The 23742-nt window shown below is 38.6% G+C and overlaps 1 protein-coding gene across 1 annotated transcript in view; it reads left to right on the plus strand.

Annotated features, from left to right (window-relative positions):
• ADCY8 (adenylate cyclase 8) overlaps positions 1-23742 on the plus strand; it is a 131236-nt gene that overhangs the window by 24040 nt on the left and 83454 nt on the right. Inside the window, 1 exon segment of the mRNA XM_056333347.1 lies at positions 6378-6527. Within this exon segment, the coding sequence (XP_056189322.1) occupies positions 6378-6527 (150 nt within the window).

The raw sequence follows: 23742 nt of genomic DNA on the forward strand, positions 1-23742 counted from the left end.
TCTCAGCTCTCCCAGAGGCATAAATAAGATCTGAGTTTTTGAAGAATTAACCAATGTTCCCATGGGAGCTGTGCACAGCTGAACCACAAACTGGGTTCTAAATACAAAATCAAGAGGTGACACTGATAAAAATGGCTCCTTTCACATTTATCAAATCAGGGGTAGGTGGGGTAAACAATGCTCTTAACCATCGCAATCTGTGCTTGACTAAATTTGCCATGAATAAGCAATACCTTTCTCTATCCCTGTCCTCTCATCTGTATTGTATATTCCTGTCTTTCAGTGAACTATGTATATGTAGATCAGATAAAAGAGTTAGTACTCACTCGAGCTGTGAGTAAGAGTTAAACAGCTGTTGTACTTATGCATTGGACAATATAGAGGATCAGGGACAGAAAAGCTTTCTGGAAAGTCTTGGCAGCAGTTTGGGCATCTTTCTGAGACAAGTTGCTTTCCAATAAATGGTGATGAAGAAGCACTGACAATCTGAAACAAAAACAAAAAAAACCCCTCTATCGTGGTCTTTTGCATTTAGCAGTTAGACCCAGGAGAAGTCAGGAGTGAACCTGGGGAATAAAAAACTCCTTACAAGGTGATTTAACAATAAGGCAGCAATGATTTCAGTTTAATGAGTTGGCAGCAGTGACAGCTATGAATTTTCACGTGTTTCCTCTCCCTGCGGAGGCTGTGCTGTGAACTCAATCAGACGACTGCTCCAGATAGGAAAATCACTGCCAACACCAAATGTTTGTTTTTTAAGTTGGCCAGGTTCCGTGATACAGTTCACAGTATGGTCCCACAAATAACTGATCTGGCAAGACAAAGGGGAAGCTGTGCTAAGGGATCAAGGTAGGCAAGAGGCAGTACAGATACAGGTACTTACTGGTGTCTTTGCCAGGAGCTTTGATTCATAAAATCATGGTCTCAGCTGGAGGCAGAGGCTTGCTGCAGCTCAGCAGTGAGAGAGTGGTAGAGTCTGTGCCGCCAGATGTTCCTATTCTATACAAAGTAGAACATTTTGGTCTCAAATACCACACTTCTCATGTAACCCTCAGTTCATTCCTGGTGATCAGTTCTTATAAGAGCATAAGTTATTTTCCCTCAAAGTAACCACAGTAAGGGAGTGATGGGGCAGGGAAAGAGGGCAATGGGGTTTCTCAGACATTTTAGTTACAAAAACAACCTTGTGGCAAGCTGCTATTTTTAGTTAAACTAATGATGAATCAAAATGCTTCTCCAAACCTAATTAACCAATAATAATTACCATAGCAACCAGTTCTTTATGTGGCACATGCTAAAAACACTCTTAAAGAAGAAGCACAACAGCTTTACTTTCCCAGTTTTCCCCAAACAGACAAAACTACTCTAATCCATTGTTGAAGCCAATCCAAAACTAGAAAGCAAAATAGGAAAAGAACTAAATAATTTCCCACAGGAACATTTCAGTAATTAATGAAGTTTCTGTTTTTTAGGACTGATGTGCCTTGAGAATGTCCAACTGAAGATGACATTGAAAACCATTTCTTTATTTTTCAGATGTGTTTTAGTGCTATCAGCCCCAGCACTACTCTGTTTCTACGCAGCAGAAAAAAATGTACCTGCTGAAGAAGTTAATAATAGGTTTATTTCTGCAGGACACACTAGGGTTTCTTTCTGCAATTGAGGTAGTAACACACAAGTTCAGTGTCCTCCTGGACTTCAGAATTATTTCAAAACGTTTTCAGCTTTCTCTCTTCCACCTCCACTGTGCTTTCCATATGAATGTATGCTACTGTTGGTTCAACTATTCATGATGAAGATTGTCTGCGGCAATTACTGTCTTTTAGGACTAGCTATCAATCAACATATTTCCAGTCTGTTGGGTTTGTCAACCACTCCTAAGTGTTCATTTTCCTCAGGTTATGGGCTTTTTGGAAGCACTAAATTTGGTCAGTCACTATACAGTCCTTAAACATCTATTAATGGTAGGTCTTAGAAAGCATTGAATCAGGAGACTTTACAGCTGGCCTTACGGCTTTATATTCCCTGATGGACAATCACATGTTTTCAAAAAGGAAATTCATGGCAAAATTGAAACACACTTCAATTATGATTTTTGAAGTTTTAGAAACTTCTGGCATTTGCAAACCCTTCTTTACCTCACTCCCAGTTGTTCACAGACTCACAGGATTCTGTATAAACTCCAAATCAAGGCAAACTCAATTAGGTTCTCTTAATAGCAGAAATGTCTACAAATTGTTGTTATCCTTAGCCCAGCTCTGTTCTCAGTAACTCACCTGTATCCTTCTGAATTTCCTGTTTCCTGAACTACACGCAATCCTGTCTTGAAAGCTGTCTGTGGCTGATCCGCCTACCACTTCACAACAGACTTGTGAGCTGCTTTACCATTTTTTCAATGTATTTTCCTTTTCCTGTTCTGTTCCATTACTATACTGTACCTACTTTGATTGATACTGCTTCCTGACCAGCTATGTCCAGTGCCTTTTAATTGTTTAATTGTTTAATTGTCTGAGATCTGGTGGTTCCCAAATCAACTCAAAATGTTATCTTGGATTTAGCTGTCTTAGCAAAGCCATTTTTATACAATGAGTAACAGATAAAAATTACATTATTTGAATCAATGTGTAAAGTCAATTTTAAACTTGGCTTTCTCATCTGACCTGCATCCTCTCCTTTCTTTGCCTTTGGTTTTGGCTAGTTTTCATATTGATTTTGCAAAAGGCTCCGAGATGCCTGTATAAAAGACACTTTATAAATGTAAATTTAATTCACAAGTGATTTCTCTGTGAAATCTTAATCACCCCCTGTGAAAAATATGGGAAGCAGAGTTTTGGAGTAAAAATTTTAACAGCTGCTTCTGACTACCAGCATGATCTTGACCAGTAAGTTTCTTTAGCTCTGTTCATCCTGTTATGTGATTATGTGCAACTGCAGGTTCAGCAGGGACAGTGCTGATCCTGTTACACAGATATTCCCAAGCAGCATGGTGATGGGTGCCTTCTTGTTTGCATTTTTTAAATATTTGAGAAGCAGACCTCCCCAGAGCCCTATTTAACTCCGAGACTATCACTCATGACTTTTTAAGATCACTTGCTGTCTCTGCTATAGTTGCTTATTTGAGTGCTGTGCAAGGTACAAATGGACTGAAAAGCTTATAAATCCTGTGGAAATATTTTCTTTTTTTCATGTTATACCTCATCTGTCCTACTGTGTGAGCACTGATTATCTGCAAGTCAGTCAAGAAGCTATGAAACTGTGTATGTCTTACAAAATCAGTCTGCCCTGGCTTGTGGCCCTGATAAGCAGTAGAAAATCCTACAAGACTTAAGGAATTGGCCACAGTAAGCTGTAGGAAGAAGAAGTGGCAATGAAAGACTCGGTTCTTTTTTACTCCTTTATTAACAAGAGCCACAGATTAGTATCCTTGCAAGGCATAGTGCTTTACTCTTTAAATTGGTTTCAATCAAACCACTATGTGTAAGAAAAGCAGATTCTGCCTCTGAGTAAGCTGTTGTTTTACCTGTAACATGTTTTCCATAATTCCCTTTGTCCAAATCAAATTATGTGCTTGTGAAATCTAATTGAAGGCCAAATTCTACTGCATTTGCTCTAAGGAGATCTGCTGAAGTGAGTGGCACTAGTCCTGAGTATTAGCAGAGAAGGGTGACTGAGCTGGGCTCATGAGGAACTTGCAATTCAATGTGCAAGCAAACGAGAGCATCCTGCCACTGATTTCACTGTTGAAATGCACATTTCAGACATTGTGGAAGGCTTTTATTTTTTTCACCCTATACTCTAGCTTTCCTTGTGTGTAAGCATTGATTATCTTCAAGGCAGTCAAAAAGGGATGAAATATTAACTCCTCCAGCCACTCACAGCTGATTTCAGTTGTCCTGCTGAACAACCTAATTCTGACCTGGTTTTATGTCAGCCCGTCATACCCCTCTTAGTAAAGGAGTTACCTCATGGGCTGAATTACTGCATTCTCCATTTTACCTTGGAGGAAAGGCAGAAGGTGTCTGGGGGAATCTGGCTGGTCTGGGGCAACCTGTCTCCAGTAAAACAGAGTGAGGTAGATAACGGAAAAAGCAGTAAGCATAGAGGAGGAATAGGGACAAATGCAGTGAGACTAAATAGCCTCAAATTCCTCCCTTTAAAAAAAATAAAAGGAAGGGGTAATGCTATAAGTCAGTAAAATCCAGAATGGTAAGAGGAAGATAATTTAGGAATTAGTCACTGTTTATAAGCATGATGTGGCGCTCCAAGAAATGATAAGGCTGTGAATTAAAGCAAACAAAAGGAAACATTTTTATCACAAAGTGCCTAATTAAATTGTAGAAATCTTTGTCACTGAATGCCATAGAGGCCAAAGGTACAATTAACTTCAACAAGGTATCAGGAAAAGTTAAGCAGCCAGATAGAGTGTGCCACCTCCAGCTCAGAGCTGCTGTAAACCACAGGATCCTGGAAGCCAGGAAGATGCAAGGGTCATGCTAATCATGCCCTGTATCTCACAGACTTTACCTAGACATCTATTACTGGCAAAGGTTAAACAAAACTTCAGCTGGAGCCAGGATATGCATTCTTATTTAATCATGGCATATAAATTGTAAATAAATTCCCTGTACGGGAATATATAAAGCTGAAGTTTCTGCCAGATGCATTTGATTTGATATCAAATCTTACTTTGAAACCCACGTGAATGTGAGGAGCAAGACCTGCAGATCTGAGGCGAGTCATCACAATGAGATTATGGAGTTTTGATCAATGTTTTCTCTCTACTACTAGGACAAGAAACACTTCGATTTTAGGAAGACTATCAGATAATACTACAAAAATGCAACCTCTAGCCCACAATGTTCCACAACCACAGATTACTGGAGCATTCAAGACTTTTGACAAAACATCACTGAATGCTTGCTTTATTCTTGTACTTGTATCTACTGTTTTATCCTTGTTCTTCTGCCTGGGTGCTCTCTGTTTTCTGCAGTCAGAGACAGCATCCCCAATGACAAACGCTCGATCTGACCTGATGTGGCTTTTCTGATGCTGTTTTGATCCTGTAGCTATCACCCATAGCATTATGGTCCATAGCTGTCAGAGCCTGGGCAGCTTTGCTGGGCAGGCGATGTGGCCACAGGGTACTGTAGCCCCCTCCCACTCCACAGCTGGTCTGCCACTGGGAGCAAGGTGTGATCCTGCAAGGCAGGTCCACCCAGTGGGACCTCATCAGCACAGTGGCTGTGACTGGACCTTGGCAGGAAGATGGGAGCTGAGGTTTGCAGTCTTTCAGCTGGTTCACTGTGCCCCGGTGGTTCCCTAGCTAAGGTAGCAGTCAGAGTGAGTTGGCCCTGCACGCTGCATTTGAGGAATATTAACGACCTTTGGACTCTTGACCCTCTCACAACTTTAAGAAAAGGCAAGGTGAAGTGGAAACTGAGAAAGGTTCACATGAATTCTCAACCCATAACAGGGGTGAGGTGCTGCATAAAGCTGCTGAAACTGCAGGTCTCTAATGCAGGCAAATATTGTGTCTTACTCCGTTTCCCCAGCAATCCTCACTGCCATGGTGTTGATGTGCCCTGCTGTACAAACATACAGAGCACAGAGGTATCAATGAAAGAGCAGTAAGCCACTGAAATTTATGCTGCCCCAGGACCCCACTCCCATTTGGCTCTTTTATGTTCATATTGCAAAGGAAAAAGCCTTGATGCATCTTCTGTGAGGAAAAAGAGTGCAGGTCTTACATAGGCCTTAGTGAAGGTCTGTGTACACAGCACCTGCTATGCAAGAACGTGGGTCTCCTTTCAGCTTCCCCTGTAGAAAGGTTCAGGATTCAGATTCTGCAAGCTTGTGCTTTGGCATCAGCTGAAAATGAATTAATTTAATTTGGTTAATAAGAACAGAATACCTTTTATCACTGATATTAATTCTTAGCTAACTGACACTCTGTTTTCCTTAAGCTGGCTTTCTTCTCAAACTAAGCCATGGAACAAATCACAAAGTTGTTTTTACAGAAGAGGCAGTGCAAAAACAAATTGTTAATTATGTTTGTAATCATTCCTGACTAAAGCCCTGTGAGTCAGTTCTTGGAAACATCATTTGTGGTTCAACTAGAGTTTAATGCCCCCAAACACTGTATATTTCTTCCTCAAGGCAGAGAGAATTTTACACGTTTGATGCCTCTAATTAAGATCCAAGAGATTCTTCTATGCAAACGTTCCTGTTATTTTTACAGCCGACATGACTGCAGAGCAGTCTCATTCTCTCTCCTCCCACCCCCTCTCCCTCTCCCCACCCCCCCCCCCCCGGCCTTCCCCAAACAGGTATTTTTGTTTCTTATTTCTGATCAAATCCTGTTTTGTTGTTCATTGCAGATAGCGGCTCAGGCAGTGTTATTTATGTGTATGAACACCGCAGGAATCTTCATTAGCTACCTATCAGACAGAGCACAACGTCAAGCCTTCCTGGAGACCAGAAGATGTGTCGAAGCCAGACTGAGACTAGAGACAGAAAATCAGCGACAGGTATTGGAGAAACAATCTGATTTTTGTATTAACTGCAATTGATAATTGGACAAGGCCAGGCTTTTGTAGTCTCACTGACTCCAATGTGATGCCATCTGATTTGTGCAGCTTAAATGAGTTGCATGCTGTTATTTTACTGGTGTGTATCAAACTGATATGACATCTTAAAGATTGTTGCTGGGAAATGGGATTAATAGAGAATGGCTGTTCATTGCCCTTTCCCATACAAGAAGGGGCCATCAAATGAAACAGCAACTGGCAGGTGTTTAAAAATGGTTCTTTAACACAAGAGGAGTTAAGCTGGGGAACTTCATGCTTTAGAATGTTGTGGATACTAAAACTTGTTTCAGTCAAGTGGACATGAAGCAAGTTCATGGACGTGAACTCTATCTAGGCAGAGAAGATACTAAAGTGTCACCTCTGGGTCACAGGTGAATTTTTGGAACTGGAAGGCCACTACAGGGAAGCATCACTAGATGCTTTCTCTGTTCTTAAAGTCCTCCCTATAAATCTCCTTTTGGCCACTGTCTGCAACAGCATACTGAGTTAGGTGAACTTTTGATCTGAGCGGGCATGGCTGCTCTTAGATAGATCATCTTGCCCAATCCAAAATAACAGGCACTGAATAAAAAGAAGTTTGCTGCTTATTGTTTTGTACCAAGGGAGCAGAAATGAGATGTAGCATGCTATACATATGTTGCATTCACACTGGAATATCAGAAGGTTCACTCACTGTTTAAAAACTTGCATTAAGATCAAAATACAACCAGTATGTATGTGTGTGTATATCTCTCTCTATATATATAGAAAGTATACATTACACTATTTCATTTTCAAATGAATTTAGCCAATCCATTTTGTCCTGTTGCATAGATGTGTATATTGCTTCTCAATTTTATTTCATTTACTTCTTGAAAGCCATACTTTTATACAGAGATCTAGCAAGATGTCCCATTCTAGGCTCTACTGACTAATGACTCAGTATGAATGCATGACTGTGCTGAGTAATGCGAGTTACCTATGCCAGCACATCTCTCCAGCCATTGCTGACTGCAGAGGCTTTGAGGGATGCTATCAAGGATGCTCTATTCTCATTTTAAGTCTAGAAGCACATTTTTATGTTTGGTGGGGTTTTATGAGTTTAGAGGTTTTTTACATTTTTCTTCTTGTCCAATCTTTTATAAACTAATATTTTGTAAGTTTTACTTTGATCATTGTTTTCTAGAGTTTGTTGTAAAAATCTTTATAATAAGCTAGCAAAAGATTCCCATTCCAGATGATTCTGAGAATTGTCCATTAGAATTAATTTATTCTGTCATGAGAAATTAAATTTCTACAGACAACTCCTTTTTTTGAGAAATTCAATGTTGATGAAATTTTATCTCCTATTCAGAAAATGAAGACGGAATGATTGCATTTGGATGGGGTTTAAGAAGTCAGACATTTATTTTTTTTTGGTGGTGGGGGGAAGTAGGAGTTGGGACTGAAATATTTGTTTTTAATCAGTCAATGTTGAACTGCACATTTTGTCTTGGCCCAGTGCCTTGCAAGGCTTCAGAGCTGTGCTGTCCCCTGAAGGCAGAGCTTCCTGGAGAGTTACCTCACTGCGGCTGAGACTCCCCTATAACCAGTGTAGTGTGTCATAGGCATCGTATGACTGGAAATGCATAAGAGAAAAGGTATTCAGGCCAAGGAAAAGGAAAATTCAGGCCACATAAAAATACAGACATCAAGACACCAAATGAAAGATCTCAATTCAATGATAAACTAACCCAAAATTTAGGAACAAAACATTTTGAAATACATCTGATTTAATTTGTTGGAACTCTGAAACTGTGTTATTACCACAACTCTCTCTCTCTCTCTCTAAATACATGTAACATACATTTCAGCTTTTTGTTTATATTTGGGACAATGACAAAATATTCCAATACTAGAATGTCTTGAGGAATGGAGAGCCTGTTTCCCTCAGTCTTTTATTCTTTCCCTTTGCTTCTGAAGTAGTGGCTTATTTAAGCAGTTTCTAAACATACCTTCTTTAAGAAGACTGGCAATGTCACATTTTAGGTGACTGCTTTTCCTGAGCAGCTTGTTCATGTTCACTTGATCAGTATCCACAGGCAGTAATTCAGGGACTGCTAACATTTTTCTGTCTTGAAGTCATGTATTTCATGATACAGGAGATCTGTAGTTGACATGAATGTAAAAATCATATTACCTGTTAATGCATATCACATTTTAAAAAGTAAGGATTAAATCATGATGAAGTTTAATAACTTCACTCTGTGACTTTCTAGAAAATAGTTCTGGTTTATGAAGGGCGGGGGGGGTAGGGAAGTGTGTGCAGACCAATATTGTGATGTGGCTTCTGAAAAGTTCTAAAAATATGGCTAAGGAGCTACATATGTGAAGAGAACATAGAGGAATACTTATTTGTGTAATTCTCCCAAGCAATACTTTCAGAAATTCCAAATTCTGTTCCATTCTGATTTGTTTCTCCTCCACTTCTCATAAGCTGTCTAAACTTAAGGTTTCTTACAGCAGGGTCAAGCTTTTTGTGGCTTTCAGTGATGGTACTGCTACTTTTTATATAAATGGGTGATGTAATTAAAATCTCTCTCAAGTTTTGTTTCCACCCCACACAGCTTCTACTTCTTAAACTGAAAATAATAATTAATTACAATGGGTAATTGTATTGACAGGTCATACATGTGATGCAGCATAGGAGGTATGACAGCTTGCCGGATAGGTCCCATAGGGTCTGGTTTTGTCCTTTGTTTAAATCAGAAGACCAGTAAAATTAAAGTAAGAAAAAACATGAGTTAAAACCATGGGGTGGTATGTTCTTCAATAAGTAATTGCAGAATAAGAATCCAATTTTTTGTAATTTTAAAGGTTATATAAATGCTTCAGATATACTTCAGTTCATTACCATGTATTGTTAAAACTAAGAAAGCAAGTTTCTGTACTCTCAAAATGGCCCTTCCAAATTCCTGGTATCCTTTAGATTTGTCATCTCCAATCATCTGTCATTCTAATAACTCTAAATGCTATTGCTGTCATTATTCAGTATTGTGTAATGCCTAAAAAAGCCAGTCATGGGAAGTCACCCAATTGCAAGCCAAACATTTTATAATCTATGTTTTAGAGACAAACAAGAGGTGCCATCAGATGTGGAGCTGTGCAAGGGAACAATAATACTGATAAGTAGGAATCTCTTTGCATTTCAGAGATTTTTAGGAATCCCTTAATATTTGCAGATTTTCTGGAATACAAATACAAAGTTTTTATTGTATCAGCTTCTGTCTTGTAGTGACAAGCAAGAGATTGTTCTGTACATTCTGATAAATTTCATATAGACAAGCTGAATTTTTTTCAGTGAAAGCAGTTTCATTTGTTCATTTGCCATCATACTTTTCTGTTAAGTGTGATGAAAATACAAAGTGAAACCACCAAAATCCCACCAGAGGTGAAAAACATTGTTTTTGTTGTTGGTTGTGCTACTCTGAGCTGAAATTTGGACAGTTAGGTGAGATAGTTTGTTTGCCAAATGTTATTTTTCAGTGCTCTCTTCCTTTTGTGAGGTTTTCAGAGTTTAAGGACTCCTTGCTCTGTTTCAGTATTGCAGTGAGGTTTTCTGATTTGACAGTCAAAGCCGTTTTGCTGTGCAGACATGCCTGCGTGCCATGCATTGTCTCCGTAAATCTGTATTAACTCCGTTGGTTCATTGTCCACAGAAAATATCCTCAGGTATAAGTTCAGCTTTTACGGTAATTGCAATTCATTCACTTACCGCTCAGGAAGGAAGAGGGTGAAGTGCAGACCTTTATGATGGAAAAGACTTTAAGGAGCCTGGGCAAAGTTTTTCAAAGCTATTAAATGACTTAATTTCCAGTTTCCATGTTTCGAAAACTCTGTACATTTAGTCTCCTACAGCTTTTTGATCCTCCCTCCCCCACCACCGTTTACTCTCAACAAGACTTTTGAGTAAAATTTTCAGAAGTATTTCAGACAGTTTGAGTTGTATTTTCAAAAGGGACTAATTCACCACGTATCTGAGTTTTTAATTATTTTTTTATTATTTGTAAGCACCTGGGGTTGTTAACAAGTACATATTAGCATTTTCAATTACAATGAATTTTCTAACTCTAATTACTCTATTAATAAAATGAACAGTACTGTGGATACAAAGGAGAATTACTCCAGCAGTCATTGCTAATGATGCTTGTGCACTTAACTGTATGGTATTATATGTGTGTCACCATTTAGAAATCCCAGCACTCTGTGAAACTGGGGGAACATCTGTGTCTATTTCTTTCCCAGTTTTCACTACAAAATTAGAATTTTGGTGAAGAGCTAAGACATTTCAGAGCTTGGCTTAGTTAAATGAGACTTCACTGCTGGTGACTACCAGGAAAACAGTATAGAAAGGTAGACATTCTGGAGAAGCAAGCTAGAGAAGGTAGCACACACAAAATAATGTGTCATAAAAAGAGTCTCAGTTTACCAGTTATTGATCAAATAATTAATTTATATTTTTCTAATTAATATATTTTCATCTATATGAATATATTATTCAGAATATAAATAGATATGAAAATATTATTAAAATATTTTCTAATGAATTGTAGTTAGCTGCTTGTCTTTAAGATACACAGTTAACCAACCAAAAACTGTAGCCATAAAATGCCCTGCAGTTTTGTTTTCAACACCCTGTAAATATGAATAAAAAACAAATATGAGATTCTCACATTTAAGTCCCTTTCATTCCAATGATATCATCACTTTCCACTGCTTGTTTGAAATTTTGGATCAATATTTTGATTTGACATATGGGAGTTTCAAAAAAGTTAACATACAGTGCTGTACTTTGTTAATAACCACTTCAAAAACACTGTCTTCCTTTTTACCTTGATTTTGTTCTAAGGACACAACAGGTGATCCTCCTTTTGTCATATCTGGGCAATGAAAATAGAAAGTATAACTTACTTCTTTAATTAGCTACTGCAAAACTTTCAAAAACAATTAGTATGTAATTTCCTTCATTGCAAAAATGATGTGAAATTGCCTTAATGAAGAGTAGGAACCTGCATTAAATTTAATTTTCATTTCTATTGATCATCATACAAAATCCCCAAGTTTTACAGGAATGACATATTAAATCCAGACACATTGAAATGATGACTTTATGAAGAACTGAATTTACAATGTATTTCTGGTGTCCTTACCTCCTCTTTCTCCAGTAATTCATATTTGCTTGAAATTTGTCTAACATTTTAAATGCTCAAATACTACCATTTATAACTGTAGAGTCTCTCAGGTAACTTTGTTGCTCTGCCTTTTCCTCTACCACACATACATATTGCAAGATATACATAGCTGAAAACAATTATGCAAGGAGGTTAATATTTGACTTACAAAATTTCTTATGACTGAAGCTGGAAATGGATCCTTAAAATGTCTAGGAAGGGAACATCACAGAATTTAAGTAGCTAAATGACTTTAAAAAACAGTCCAGTGCTTACTTCTTATCTTGTAATAAGATCACATTACAGTACGGCTATTCATAGAAAAGTAATTTTACTCATAATTAAGAAATTTCTATGTCATGGCCACACTTCTGCTCTCCATCCAAGACCTCTCTAGACCACTGAGACTGATGAAGTCTGAATTAAGCAATAGGGAAATATGGGTGGGAGGCTGCTTTCAAGCTAAGCAACTTTGTTACACAGTATGATACTAACACTAATAACCTGTGGATTGGACTAGGGTTTTTTGGGGTTTTTGTTGTTTTTTTTTTTAAAGAATTAGATAAAGTCTCTCTGAAACATTTTATTTCTCTCTGAAACATTTTATTTACGTTATTTCTGGTAGATTTAGAGCATCTGATGGTATCTTGTGAAAGAAGTCTTCTCTGTAGTTGTTTGAGTTGATAAGTGAAATCAGTCCAGGTCTGTGTGATGCTTATATTCATCCCCTGGCAAGGTGTTTGTACTTGTTCTCACTGTAGCGGGTGCTGCATTGCTCATGAAAAGAAAACTCCCTACCTGGTGCACAGAGCTCACCAGCAAAGCTGCACTGCCACTGCTGCGCTAAGCCCTTGGGAGGGACTACACTCAACTCAGAAAGGAAACCTCTGGGTTTTAAGCTCTGAGAAGTCAAATAGAGATTCTTCTACTTTAGCACTACATTTGTGCAATTCCATTGGGGTTACCTAGTGCTAAAAGGTACTAAAGCTACAATGCATTAACCCTTTAGCAGGCAGACCCCTTTCTCTGCAGGCATCGTTTCAAATTCCACCAAGGGAAGGTTCTCTTACATGGAAATAAAACTCCTTCTCTGTGTCTTCCCTAAGTCTTAAGAATATTTTCTTGGGTGTCTAGCACACCGGCAAAGGAAAAAGAGGTGAAAGGTAGAAGAAGGAGCAATTGAGAGTTGGTGGGGAACAGCCACTGCCTGCCTCTAGTCTTGCAAAGAGTACTCAGGCGAGAAGGTCCAGGCTGGCATCGTACCCAGTCTACTGGGCTTCTGGGGATGCTTCCCATCAAGGTGATACGAAGGCAGGTATCTCCAGGCATAATTACAAGTTTGGTTTGGTTTTCTTCATTAAATGGTCTGATGAGAAGAGTCCTGTCTAAGAACATCCTAGCAGACAATTCCTCCCTGCAAGTCCTCGCGCTCGCTTACTGGACACCTACTTTTCAGCTAACCTCTTTCTCATAGGAGATTCCACTCCTCCACTCCACTCCATAGGAGAATCACCCATAGGAGATTCAATTCAATTGAAGCTCATTTTGAAAGTTAAAACAATTTGGATATTATTTCATTCAATTTCCACAGAGAATTTGAGCTCAACCACCCTAAAGAACCATTTGTGCAGGTGAGAAGAGAATTGTTTTGTTTTCTGGGTATGAACACACATTCTTTTTTTCCAGTGGGGGTCTCAGGGCTCTAGAATAAGACACCCCTTAGTCTTCACTCTATTGTTGGCATATTTATTTTCTCCTGTCTGTTATCTGTGGGAAAACTGTAATCCTCTCTTAATCTCTTTTTCCATTAGAAAACTATTTTTTGACCATTTGTTTCCTGTCTACCTCTACTTCCAGAGGATTTTTTTCACACTTGCCTCTGTAACAATCTCTATTTTCCACAACTTTAAGCTCTCTGCAGATCGATTAACTCTTTTTTTTAAATAATAAATAATAAAAAAAGCTTAAATGTTGTGTAGATTTCATCAAAATTTTACAGATCTAGATTTTAATCAACTATTCAGTACTTTGCAACCTCTAAAGTAAAAGCAGATTGTACTGGGATTGGAAAGGACACTTTAAGAGGGTTAAATACTATAAAGTAATTTTTTTATAGATATATATATTGGTGCTAGGAATATGAAAATCTCTCTGAATTGGTATGAGGATAAAGTGCAGATTTGGTTTAAAAAAAGAATAATCTGAATTTTAGAGTTCACATGACTTTCTTTTTTCATTTTAAAAGTAGTTTTAAATGCTTCATACATTAAAAATTATGATCACAATAATTGAGGCTTTATTTTTAAAGGGCAAACAATAACTTCACAATTAAAAATTCTGTGTGAACCTCTGGTTAGATATCGCATTTTAGTCAGCTTTTTTTTTCCTTTTTTTTTTTTTCCTTTTTTAATAGGAAACAACCTGTGAAATGTGAGATGCTCAGAAAGGTTTCAGAGTTATCCAGACTTTATTTCATCTTGGTACCTTTCTTTAAAGAACAGTGATCCCAATGGAAATTTGTTCACAGCGTTGCTCCTTCGGTACTTAGAGGACCAAACACAAAGTATAACATACTGCTTAATCAAAGAAGTGAGGGAACATGCAAGCTTTACATTGCTCTTCATGATCCATACCCGAATTGTGATTCAGTAGGTGGCCTCTCTAGTAGTAGGTTTTAGTAGTAGAAAGTAGCAGGTCTCCTAAGTCCATTAACAGACTTTTCCTCCTTACGTGGGGTGGGGAGGAAGCAATATTTACGTGCACTTATGATTTTGTAAGTACCAGGAAGCACATCACAGGACCAGCACAGGAATTTTCTGTATCTTCTTGTCTCAAAACACCCCATCTGCTTAACCCACTTGCAGTAGAAAACACAACATTTTAGTTGTCAGATTTTAGATGTTATTCCTTCAGGTTTGTGGATGTTTGTTTCTTATCATTGCAGCATAACCCCCACAGTTTGTTTTCAAGTAGAAATCTAAGGTAAAACCAAGATAAAAGTAATCCTCCGCTTTCTCTCCCATTCCTTGCAAATCTGGAGTAGTCACATGGACTTGAATAGAATAATGAGATTTACAGCCAGTGCTACAGAGATGGGAATCAGGCCCTGAACTGCAATTTATACAGGGGAAAAACAATCCCAAAGAGTGTCAGGACTTCAGGCATGGGAGCTCTCCTTGGAAGAAATTGGTGAGAAGGAAACCTCTTCTTCCCCTCTCTAGTAGATGGCTTTTGGATTCATTAGTGATCAAACTACTTGCAGAAAATCTGTGTTGTGGGTTTTTTGATCTCTAAACCAGGCTGTTCAGATTCTGTGCTGGTTGATAGTGAATGGGACTGATAGCTCATCGATCAGGTTTTGGTGGCCTGTGCCTCCTGCGTTCTCAGCTCCTTGCTAAAGAGAAAGGTGTCTAATAAAGAATAAAAAAAAAAAAAAAAAAAGAAAAGAAAAGAAAAAGAGGCATTATCACAGCTGCCACTGACTAGCAACGCTTGCTGACTGAGGGAGGCAGACAAAGGTGAAATGACTAAGGGGAACGAAACAGTTTCAGCCCCCTACAGTGATGAGACACTTCTGCCAGCTGGTCTGCAGTACAGTCATCTCTGTTTAAATAAAGAACTCCAGGTTCTCAATTCGTCACGCTAGTACCTTTCCTGAGCTCTGAATGTACTTATTCATTTGAAGCTGATTTTTCTTTCTTGTTGAGGATCAGAACTTTTAGGGTACTAAGGAAAGTTTATACTAACTTTCCTTAGTACTCTGAACTGCCTGTAGGAGGACTCTAAAAATGTCCTTACAAGCTTCACAAGTAATAGAGAGACTCTGTGGTCCAGATAATGGTTTTAAACCATCTGATCATGATGGCAGTACAAATTCTAAGCTGGCCATTGTCAAGTCACTGATGCCATTGCTGAGATAATTTAAATTAAGATATAAAATTTGGATTAATATTTATGACTAGGCTTAAGGTCTTTAAGTACCTACCTACCAGCCTATTAAAAGGGAATTAATTATCAGAAAGTGATCATTACTCCCACTTATAGAAACTTCCCAGGGGAAGTTTTATCCATCTTGTGCTGTTTAGTACTGCAGTCTTGTCAGTCTCTGACAAGGTGTATTCCTTGTTTTGACCAAGACAGACGACTTCCTAGCTCTTTTCCATCTTGTTGATCTGCAGTGATTTAGTTATATAAAGCTAAAAAACAAATGGCACGTGAGCTTGCTTTTGAAATTTTCCATGTGATTAACTGCAATAACCAGTACTGCTGAGAAATGTGTATTTTGCTGAAGTTGCCTGGTAATTTCTGAAGCAGAAAAAAATTAACAAAATGGAAAAAGAAACATCTAAATGAGCAGAAAGCAGAAACAGTGTGGAGCAGTTACCTGAAGATCCAACCGCAGATGAGTCAAAGCAGTCCTAAAGAAGTGAAAGTGTACCAGGGCATAGCATCACAGACATTACAGACAGATATGGTCGTTCTGATATTTTAGAACAAAATTGAATTGTTGGAGCTGCTTTGTGCTCATTTTCTATTCTGGCAAAATAAGGAGTAGCTTAAAATTATGTCATTATGGAATCAGTCTCCAATAGGTATATCTGTCCTTCCTGTCCAAACTGACTGACATTTATGGAAGCCAATGTACTAGAAGACATTACAAAGCTTTTTGTTGAGATACGTGTCATATTTCCATATAAACGGATATTTTTCTTCTCTACAATTTTTTAATAAAGAATAAATTAAAAAAAATCATCATGAGATTTGGAAGAAACAAAATTTCAAAACTACAGAATTTGCTTTTCCATGTATTAGACACATATAATGGATTACTGTGGGGCTGGACAGTGTCACTTGCAAGCTTAAATGTTCATGTCAACAAGATGGGGGGACCTTACCACTCTCTGCAACTACCTGACAGGAGGCTGTAAGCAGGTGGGGGTTGGTCTCTTCTCCCAGATAAAAAGTTATGCCAGGGGAGGTTTAGATTGGATATTAGGAGAAATTTCTTCACAGCAATGGTCATCAAGCATTAGAACAGGCTGCCCAGGGAGGTGGTGGAATCACCATCCCTGGAGGTGTTTAAAAAACACATAGATATGGTACTTAGGGGCATGAATTATTGATGGCCTTGGCAGTCCTGGGTTAACAGTTGGACTTGGTGATCTCAAAGGTCGTTTCCAACCTAAATGATTTTCTGATTATTTGATTCTAAAATGGGAAGGTAATAAAATTTTTTTTGTAACTTCTGCTTTCACTGCATGTCTTTGCTACATGGTTGGGTTTCACAATGGAACGTAATTTTAATGTGCTTTTCATTCAGGAGATAAAAAATCCTGTTAGACTCCAGAGGATCTGGAATTATTAACCATTGCTTGTACTCAGTATAGACAAAGGCACTGAATTTGGGATGTGTAGTTCCTATGACCTAAGCTAAAAGATAGCTCAAATGACAAAGCAGCGTCAAGAGATTGTTTCCTGATGTAGCCTGGCAGATTTAGCAGCGGGCCAGTGCAGTCAAGGAACAGACTTGTTCCCTGCAGCTCTTATGCCCAGACACACGTTCCCACCCACTCCCATACAAGTTACTGGTGCTCATGTGAGCTGATTCATTGCACCCATGCCATACAGTGTGAGCATCAGCTGCACTTGGTTTCATGATTAATCATGTTACTTAAAAAAAATAATTTTATTAATAACTTTGTAAGTATTTTATGGAAGAATACAATTTTTCACCTAAAAGATAAACGCAGCAGCAGTTAACAGGTGCCATGCCAAAACAGGCAGGGTGGTTCCACCACTTCCCAGCATGCTACAGGATGAGCTAAGTGTTTATGAAGCCAACATGATACTGGGAAAGCATGAAAATGCAAACTGGCAGCCCTGGAATAAGCCTTCTACAGCTCAGGGAGCACAGGGCAAGAAGGCATTAAGATTGTGATAGCCAACTGGCTTGTGAGAAAGGCATCTCCTTTGATACCTGGCAATAGACTGTTAATCATCAAGCTGTGCCAAGATTTTGTAATGCGGCTTCAGGTACTTAAGTCTTCAAACACTTTATTTTCCGACCACAGTAAAGGAACATCAGTATCTTGCAGTCCTACATGTGCACAGATGCATGTGCTACATATATGGTTTCATGTTGTTTTGGACAATAGTATTTAGAAAGCAATCGGATAAAATGTCCTTCCTGCAAGATGTGTGTGGAAAAAGTTTTTTTTCCTTTTTACATTGCCACAAACTTTATAACACTTCTTAGTCAACAACTAATTAGACACCATTATAATGTCATGACTCTCCTAAACACTGGTTTATCTATAATTTTGGATGAGACTCTAGCTATGTTTTATAGCCAATAGCTAAACAAAGGGAGGCTCCAAAACCTCGTGTGTAATCTGGCCTTGTTTCTCTTTGAGAACACCAGATGCCTAAATGGAATATGGACCCAAGGATGGGGTAAGTAGGAATGGTAACTGCTTGAATTCAAATTAAAAAAAGTTGATATAGCTCATATTATATTTTGCAGCAGTAAGTAGTAAAAGCTAAAAGGCAACCTCATAATGCCTCAAGTTTGAACATATTAGACATTTCAGTTCCTTCTATATTTTTAAATTACTTGCCATAGTCTCGATAATGCATAAGAAAGAACAGCTGCAAATAGACTGTCCATTGTGAACTGAAGTAAGAATGAAGGCATTTCTCCTTAGAGATCTTCATCATAATGAGGGGTGCTATTTCTCATTTTCTAGAGTGGCATCTACAATAATTACATCTATTCTGAACATTGTCATTTTTTCCATAGAAAACAATGCCATCTTTATCTACTTCCCTTAAGCATAACAAAGGCTCATGTACTCCAGAAAGGCTAAACCCACTGCTTTTAACAGCCCTTTTCTCATGCAATTAAGTTCAATGCTTAAGACAGTAAAGTCTCTATGATATTATTTGTAAATGTTGTTAAAGCCAAGCTTGATGATTCTGGCAAAATGATTCTTAAAAATCAAGATGAAAAGTGTGGCACAGTTTCTCTAGAGTCTCTGTTGATTACACATTTCTGCAGTATGTCCACTACAGTTTTACAGAAGTGTCTTGGGAACAGCCATAAGCAACTTATTCCGTGATCCAAAGACTTCCTCCCTCAAGGTATATCCGAAAATATGTGTAGACGAGGAAGAACAAAACCTAAATTGAACTGTTTGGTCAAGAGGGGCTTTTCATCCCTTGGCAAAGCCCACTCCAATAAAGACGTTGAGAAACCAAGGAAAATTGCAGGGTAGTATAGGGCAGCATTTCACCATTTGCCCTGTGCCATGTAAGGGGAGTTGGTGCAGGGAGTTTATGCAGACAGCAGACCCTTCAGGGATGATGCCCTCACATGACCTGCAAGGAAACCTTAGGGAGTTTGACCTTCTTCTTGGCAACCTCCTGCAGGTCTCAGGTTGCTTGTTGATGTTTTCTGCTTGTTGGTATTTTGTTCTCTTTGATCAGCCCCAGTGGAAAGGTCTCCAGTTCAATTTTTATTCACAAGACTGAGACCTTGTGCCCTGGTTAATTGACTCTTCTAAAAAACTTCTCCAAAGATTTTTATTTACTCGTCAGGGACATGTCCCACTCTTCCATGAATGTGCCTAGCTACAATTGTACAGTTATAAGCACTGTTGATACCCCCTGATTTCAGTATGAGGGACACAAGGGATCAGTGCGTGCAGAGCACAGAAAAGTTTTTCAACAAAGAATGACTATTGCAGATGCATAAATCAAGAAGTGGGCATTATAGAGAGTATCAACGTTACAGTCTTGGAACTTTAAACAGACATAGATTACCCATTAAGTTAATTTCCTTTATCACTTCAGGATTTATTTCATTGTTCTTAAATTTTCTTGAAGGAGTAGATTGGGTAGGAGTCAGGTCCATATTTAGACACCTCCTAAAATAGGTGACTACATGCTCTTTACACCTCTGAGCTCCCAATACAGTCAGCTGAGACCTAGTCAATACAGACAACGGAGCCTGGAGAGATCTGTAGTGACACCAAAGTAGTCATTTACATCTGATCTGTTGAGTATATCTTCCGATTTGCTGGATAAAATGGAAGCTTGGGCATACTTATACTGTAGTCACCAACATTCAGGTGTCTGATTCCAGACCTGAATTCTACCACCATGTCATTACATTTAGTGATTTCTACTAATGTTTTCTTTTGCTTGGCTATTCTTTGGGTTATAGGTTCTCTTTTCATTTATTTACTCTAAACTCTGACTACTCCCCCTTAAAGACTAGGGCTGATTCATGTCATGAATGGTTAATAGGGGAATAGATCACTGATCACCATCTCTTTTTTTAACATCCCTTTGTTGCTGTGCCTTTCTTCTAGGTCTTTTCTTTTGAACAAATATATCTCTGTTCCTTTTCAAACCACTTACCACTACTGCTGCTCACCTTTGAATTGTCTGCACTTAACCAATTGCTCAACTAGCAAGCTTTCAACAAAGCTGGATAATGTAATTTCCCTCACCCTTAAGTACATGACACTTCTTTATTAGACCTTTCTCTGAAAACAAGATATTTTTTTCTCATGTCTTTCCCTCGCTCTCTGAAAATGCCTTCCAGGAAAGACTGACTAGAAATGTGAGGACTCTTTATTCATGCAAATAGTAAGGTATGGAAGACTATAAAAAAATTGTAATTTTCTTTTCTGTAATTTGCTATTGCTCTTTTGCACAGATTTGCGCTGTTCTTGTGCCACAGCATCTAAATCTGTGAAATGGGAATAATAATATTTAACTACTTTAAAGGGGAGTTATATGCAAGGATTTTTATATAAGGGGGATGGTGATCTGACACTCATTCCTGGATAACTGAAAATCTTTTGTAACTGCTGGATTGAAGCAAAGTGATGTGAAAGGCCTGTGAAGAGGGACATATCTTGGTCCACAGAACATTAGCATCAACTGTAGGAAAAGAAAGGGTGGTCGTGATCCACATTAGAGCCCACCTTTCAGTGCTCACTTTGTGGAAGGGGCCTGGTTCAGCAACCCCACCACCTTGTCAGTCTGATGTGGTGTAAGAGCAGCTTGGAACAGCAAAGGACAGCTGATGCCTGTGGAGGGAAGAGTTTTATGTCCTTTGAATGTGTCAGTACCAGGGAATTGACTGGTGGCTGGAACGCCTCATAAAAATATTTATAGGCACACACACACTCACACACATGCACACTTGTATGTTATTTTTCTTGTGGTGTTCCTCCATAGCATGACATACATGAATGAGCTGTGTATGCACTTTCAGTTGTGATCCTAACAAGAGCTCTTTCCATGCTACAGTGTTAATAGAGGAGGAGTGCCACAGAGCCATCCTAATTAACCTCTTTTTTATGGGTCATTGCCAAATCTTATGTGCAGCCAAGAATGTTTAACTTACCTTAATATGTAGCATGAAGGTTAAGATATCAAATGTTGTGGACACATTTTTCTTGGCTTAGTGAACATTTGCCAAGTGAACTATGTTTTATTTTAAATAAACATTCCAGAGCCATTGCTTGACACCTTCTTAAGTGAATGTGAACTAGGAATATAAGTTTTTCCTTTTGAGAAAAAAGTACATTCTCCACTTTAGCCATATGTGTATGAAGAAATGATTTTTTTACCATTCTTTTTATGTTCTTTTATCTCAGATGTCATAAACAGTTCAATAATAACCAGGATTTCTGTTTGCCTTCTTTCTTTTATCTTCTTTTCTTTTTGAAATTGTATTCCTATTTGTCTTCCTACAAGGATATATTTCTCTTATAGTGGAAAGATTTTGTGCTATTGTGAAATATCTTCACAGGAACTCATTGAATACTTTAATCAGATGGCTCCCTGAAAGACAGATCCGATTTATTCAAAGGGTGGTTTTATTATATGGTTGTATTGAGCAATGTATCTTAATAGCAAAGGAATAAGGCAACACCTATCCTAAGTGCCTTCTGTTATAAGAGGCTGAAGGACACAAAACACCAAAATTATTTCTGGTTCCTGGAGTATCAATCAGCAGCTTTTCCCAAACATGCTGTCTTAAGATGCCACAGGACATTTGCTTGAGAGTGGAGCTACCTTAGGCCTGGGCATTCCTGTGAAAACCTGGGTTTGCAGGAGTATAAAGGACCTCCTGAGGAACTGGTTTTCTTCATGCTATCACAAGCACGACATCCAGTGTCTAGATATCAGAAGAGGAGTGGAGGATAGCAGAATTCCCAGGTGGGAAGGGTGGAAGAAAGTCAAGACAGTGCAGTTGTGCTAAAATTAGTACCACCCTGTATGGGGAAACAGAAAGTCTGAGCTCTGCTTTTCACCAGAATAAAGGATGAGCTCACTGTGTGATAGCTCACTGCCTGCTCTCTATCAGCTATCACTGCCTTGTGTCAGTTTTTTTTCTCTCCTTCATGAAGGCAGCCCTTGATTTAGTAAAAGTTTGTAGAACAGGGGCATCAAAGATTAGTAGAGTCTCGGCTCTCTCATCTTCCATGTTAGCATGTTATGTAGGCAGGAGCCCAGGAGAAAGCTGCCACCTCGGAGTGGAGGTCACACACCTTCACTCCGGCAGAACCTAAATTAGCAGCACGTGTTTTGCCTTCTTAAGCAAATGTACAGTTCACCTCAGCTGGGGCTGCCATCTGGACAAATGAAGGTATTTATCTACAATGTGTTTCCCTTGTAGCTGAAGGTTGTTTGCTAACTAATGACTAAGACTGCTCAGAGAGGGTATTCTTCATGGTCATCACTACAGAAGTTGTAAGTTAGAAATGATGTTGCCTCCTGTCAAGGCTGGGGAGGGGTTCCTTCATTTTTTTCAGATGTTTCATCTACAGCTACATTTCTTCCACAGCATCTGATCTCGCTAGCATCAAAACTGGCATTTTCATTATTGTTTTGCCTTTCTCTTTCATCACACCTATCATCCCTCTGCTTTGTCATGTTCTCTCTGAACAAATTTTCCCCTCAAGAAGGGACATACCCCACAGTCTGGAGAATATTAGTTTATGTTATATTCTTCTAATATCAAGTTGCCTTACAAAACCCTCAACATCAGTTTCTCTGGCAGAAAACAAAAAGTATATATAACATGTTTAATCTTCCACAAGAAAACTGATAGTACAGGGAGGAACTGAAGCCAGGACTCCTGGGTGCTACGTGCTTAGGTACTTGTGAAAAGTGGCCCAGTCTTCATCATTAAATATTGCCTCACTGCAGCGTGCTACAAGAGCCATGGGGTATGCAGCTGCAGCCAGAAAGAAAGCTAAGTAGTGCTGAGCTAAATGCCAAGATACCATTATGGTGATAGAAGAACCTGAAAGCTTAGAATCAAAACCTTCCCTTTTGTAAGATTTAGAATTTCGATGCTGAGAAGCGTTGTATTGCCTGCGGAGTGCATTTTCACTTGTATTTAGTCTGTGGTACGCAGTAGGGATGGTGCTCTCCTTACAGCTGGTATAAGAATTAACTGTATTCTTCTAAATCAACCTAAAATTGCTTCATATTTATCTCCGTATTTCTCCTAAGTGTGACCAAAATAGACCTTTTGGAGACCGAAACTCTTCTGAGGTCTGAAAGGTGAGGTACATGCAGAAGAAAAGGCTGCTCCTAATGTAAAGAATAAGTAAGAAATGCTCACGGAAAATGCAAATGCTGTATAAGTCAAGGTCTTCAGTCCAAGTTAAGGCAATAGGAATCAAAGAAAATGGCCATTGCCAAGAATTCATGACAAGAATGAATTTTTCTCCTGACTGGCTAGAACAGGACACAAAGCAAGACGAGGCTGGCATATCAGAAATTAATGTTAAGATTTGGATCATGTTTATCTAGAAATGGTCATAAACAAAATACATCTATTTTCCATGTTTGTGATAACTTAGCTTCATATCAGTAATTAGATTTTATAAGATGTGCTCTGCCCTGAACCAGAGCTCCTCTGGAAATGAACTTATGTC

The sequence above is a fragment of the Falco biarmicus genome, chromosome 3 (genome assembly GCF_023638135.1).
Source record: "Falco biarmicus isolate bFalBia1 chromosome 3, bFalBia1.pri, whole genome shotgun sequence".
Classification (NCBI taxonomy): Eukaryota; Metazoa; Chordata; class Aves; order Falconiformes; family Falconidae; genus Falco; species Falco biarmicus.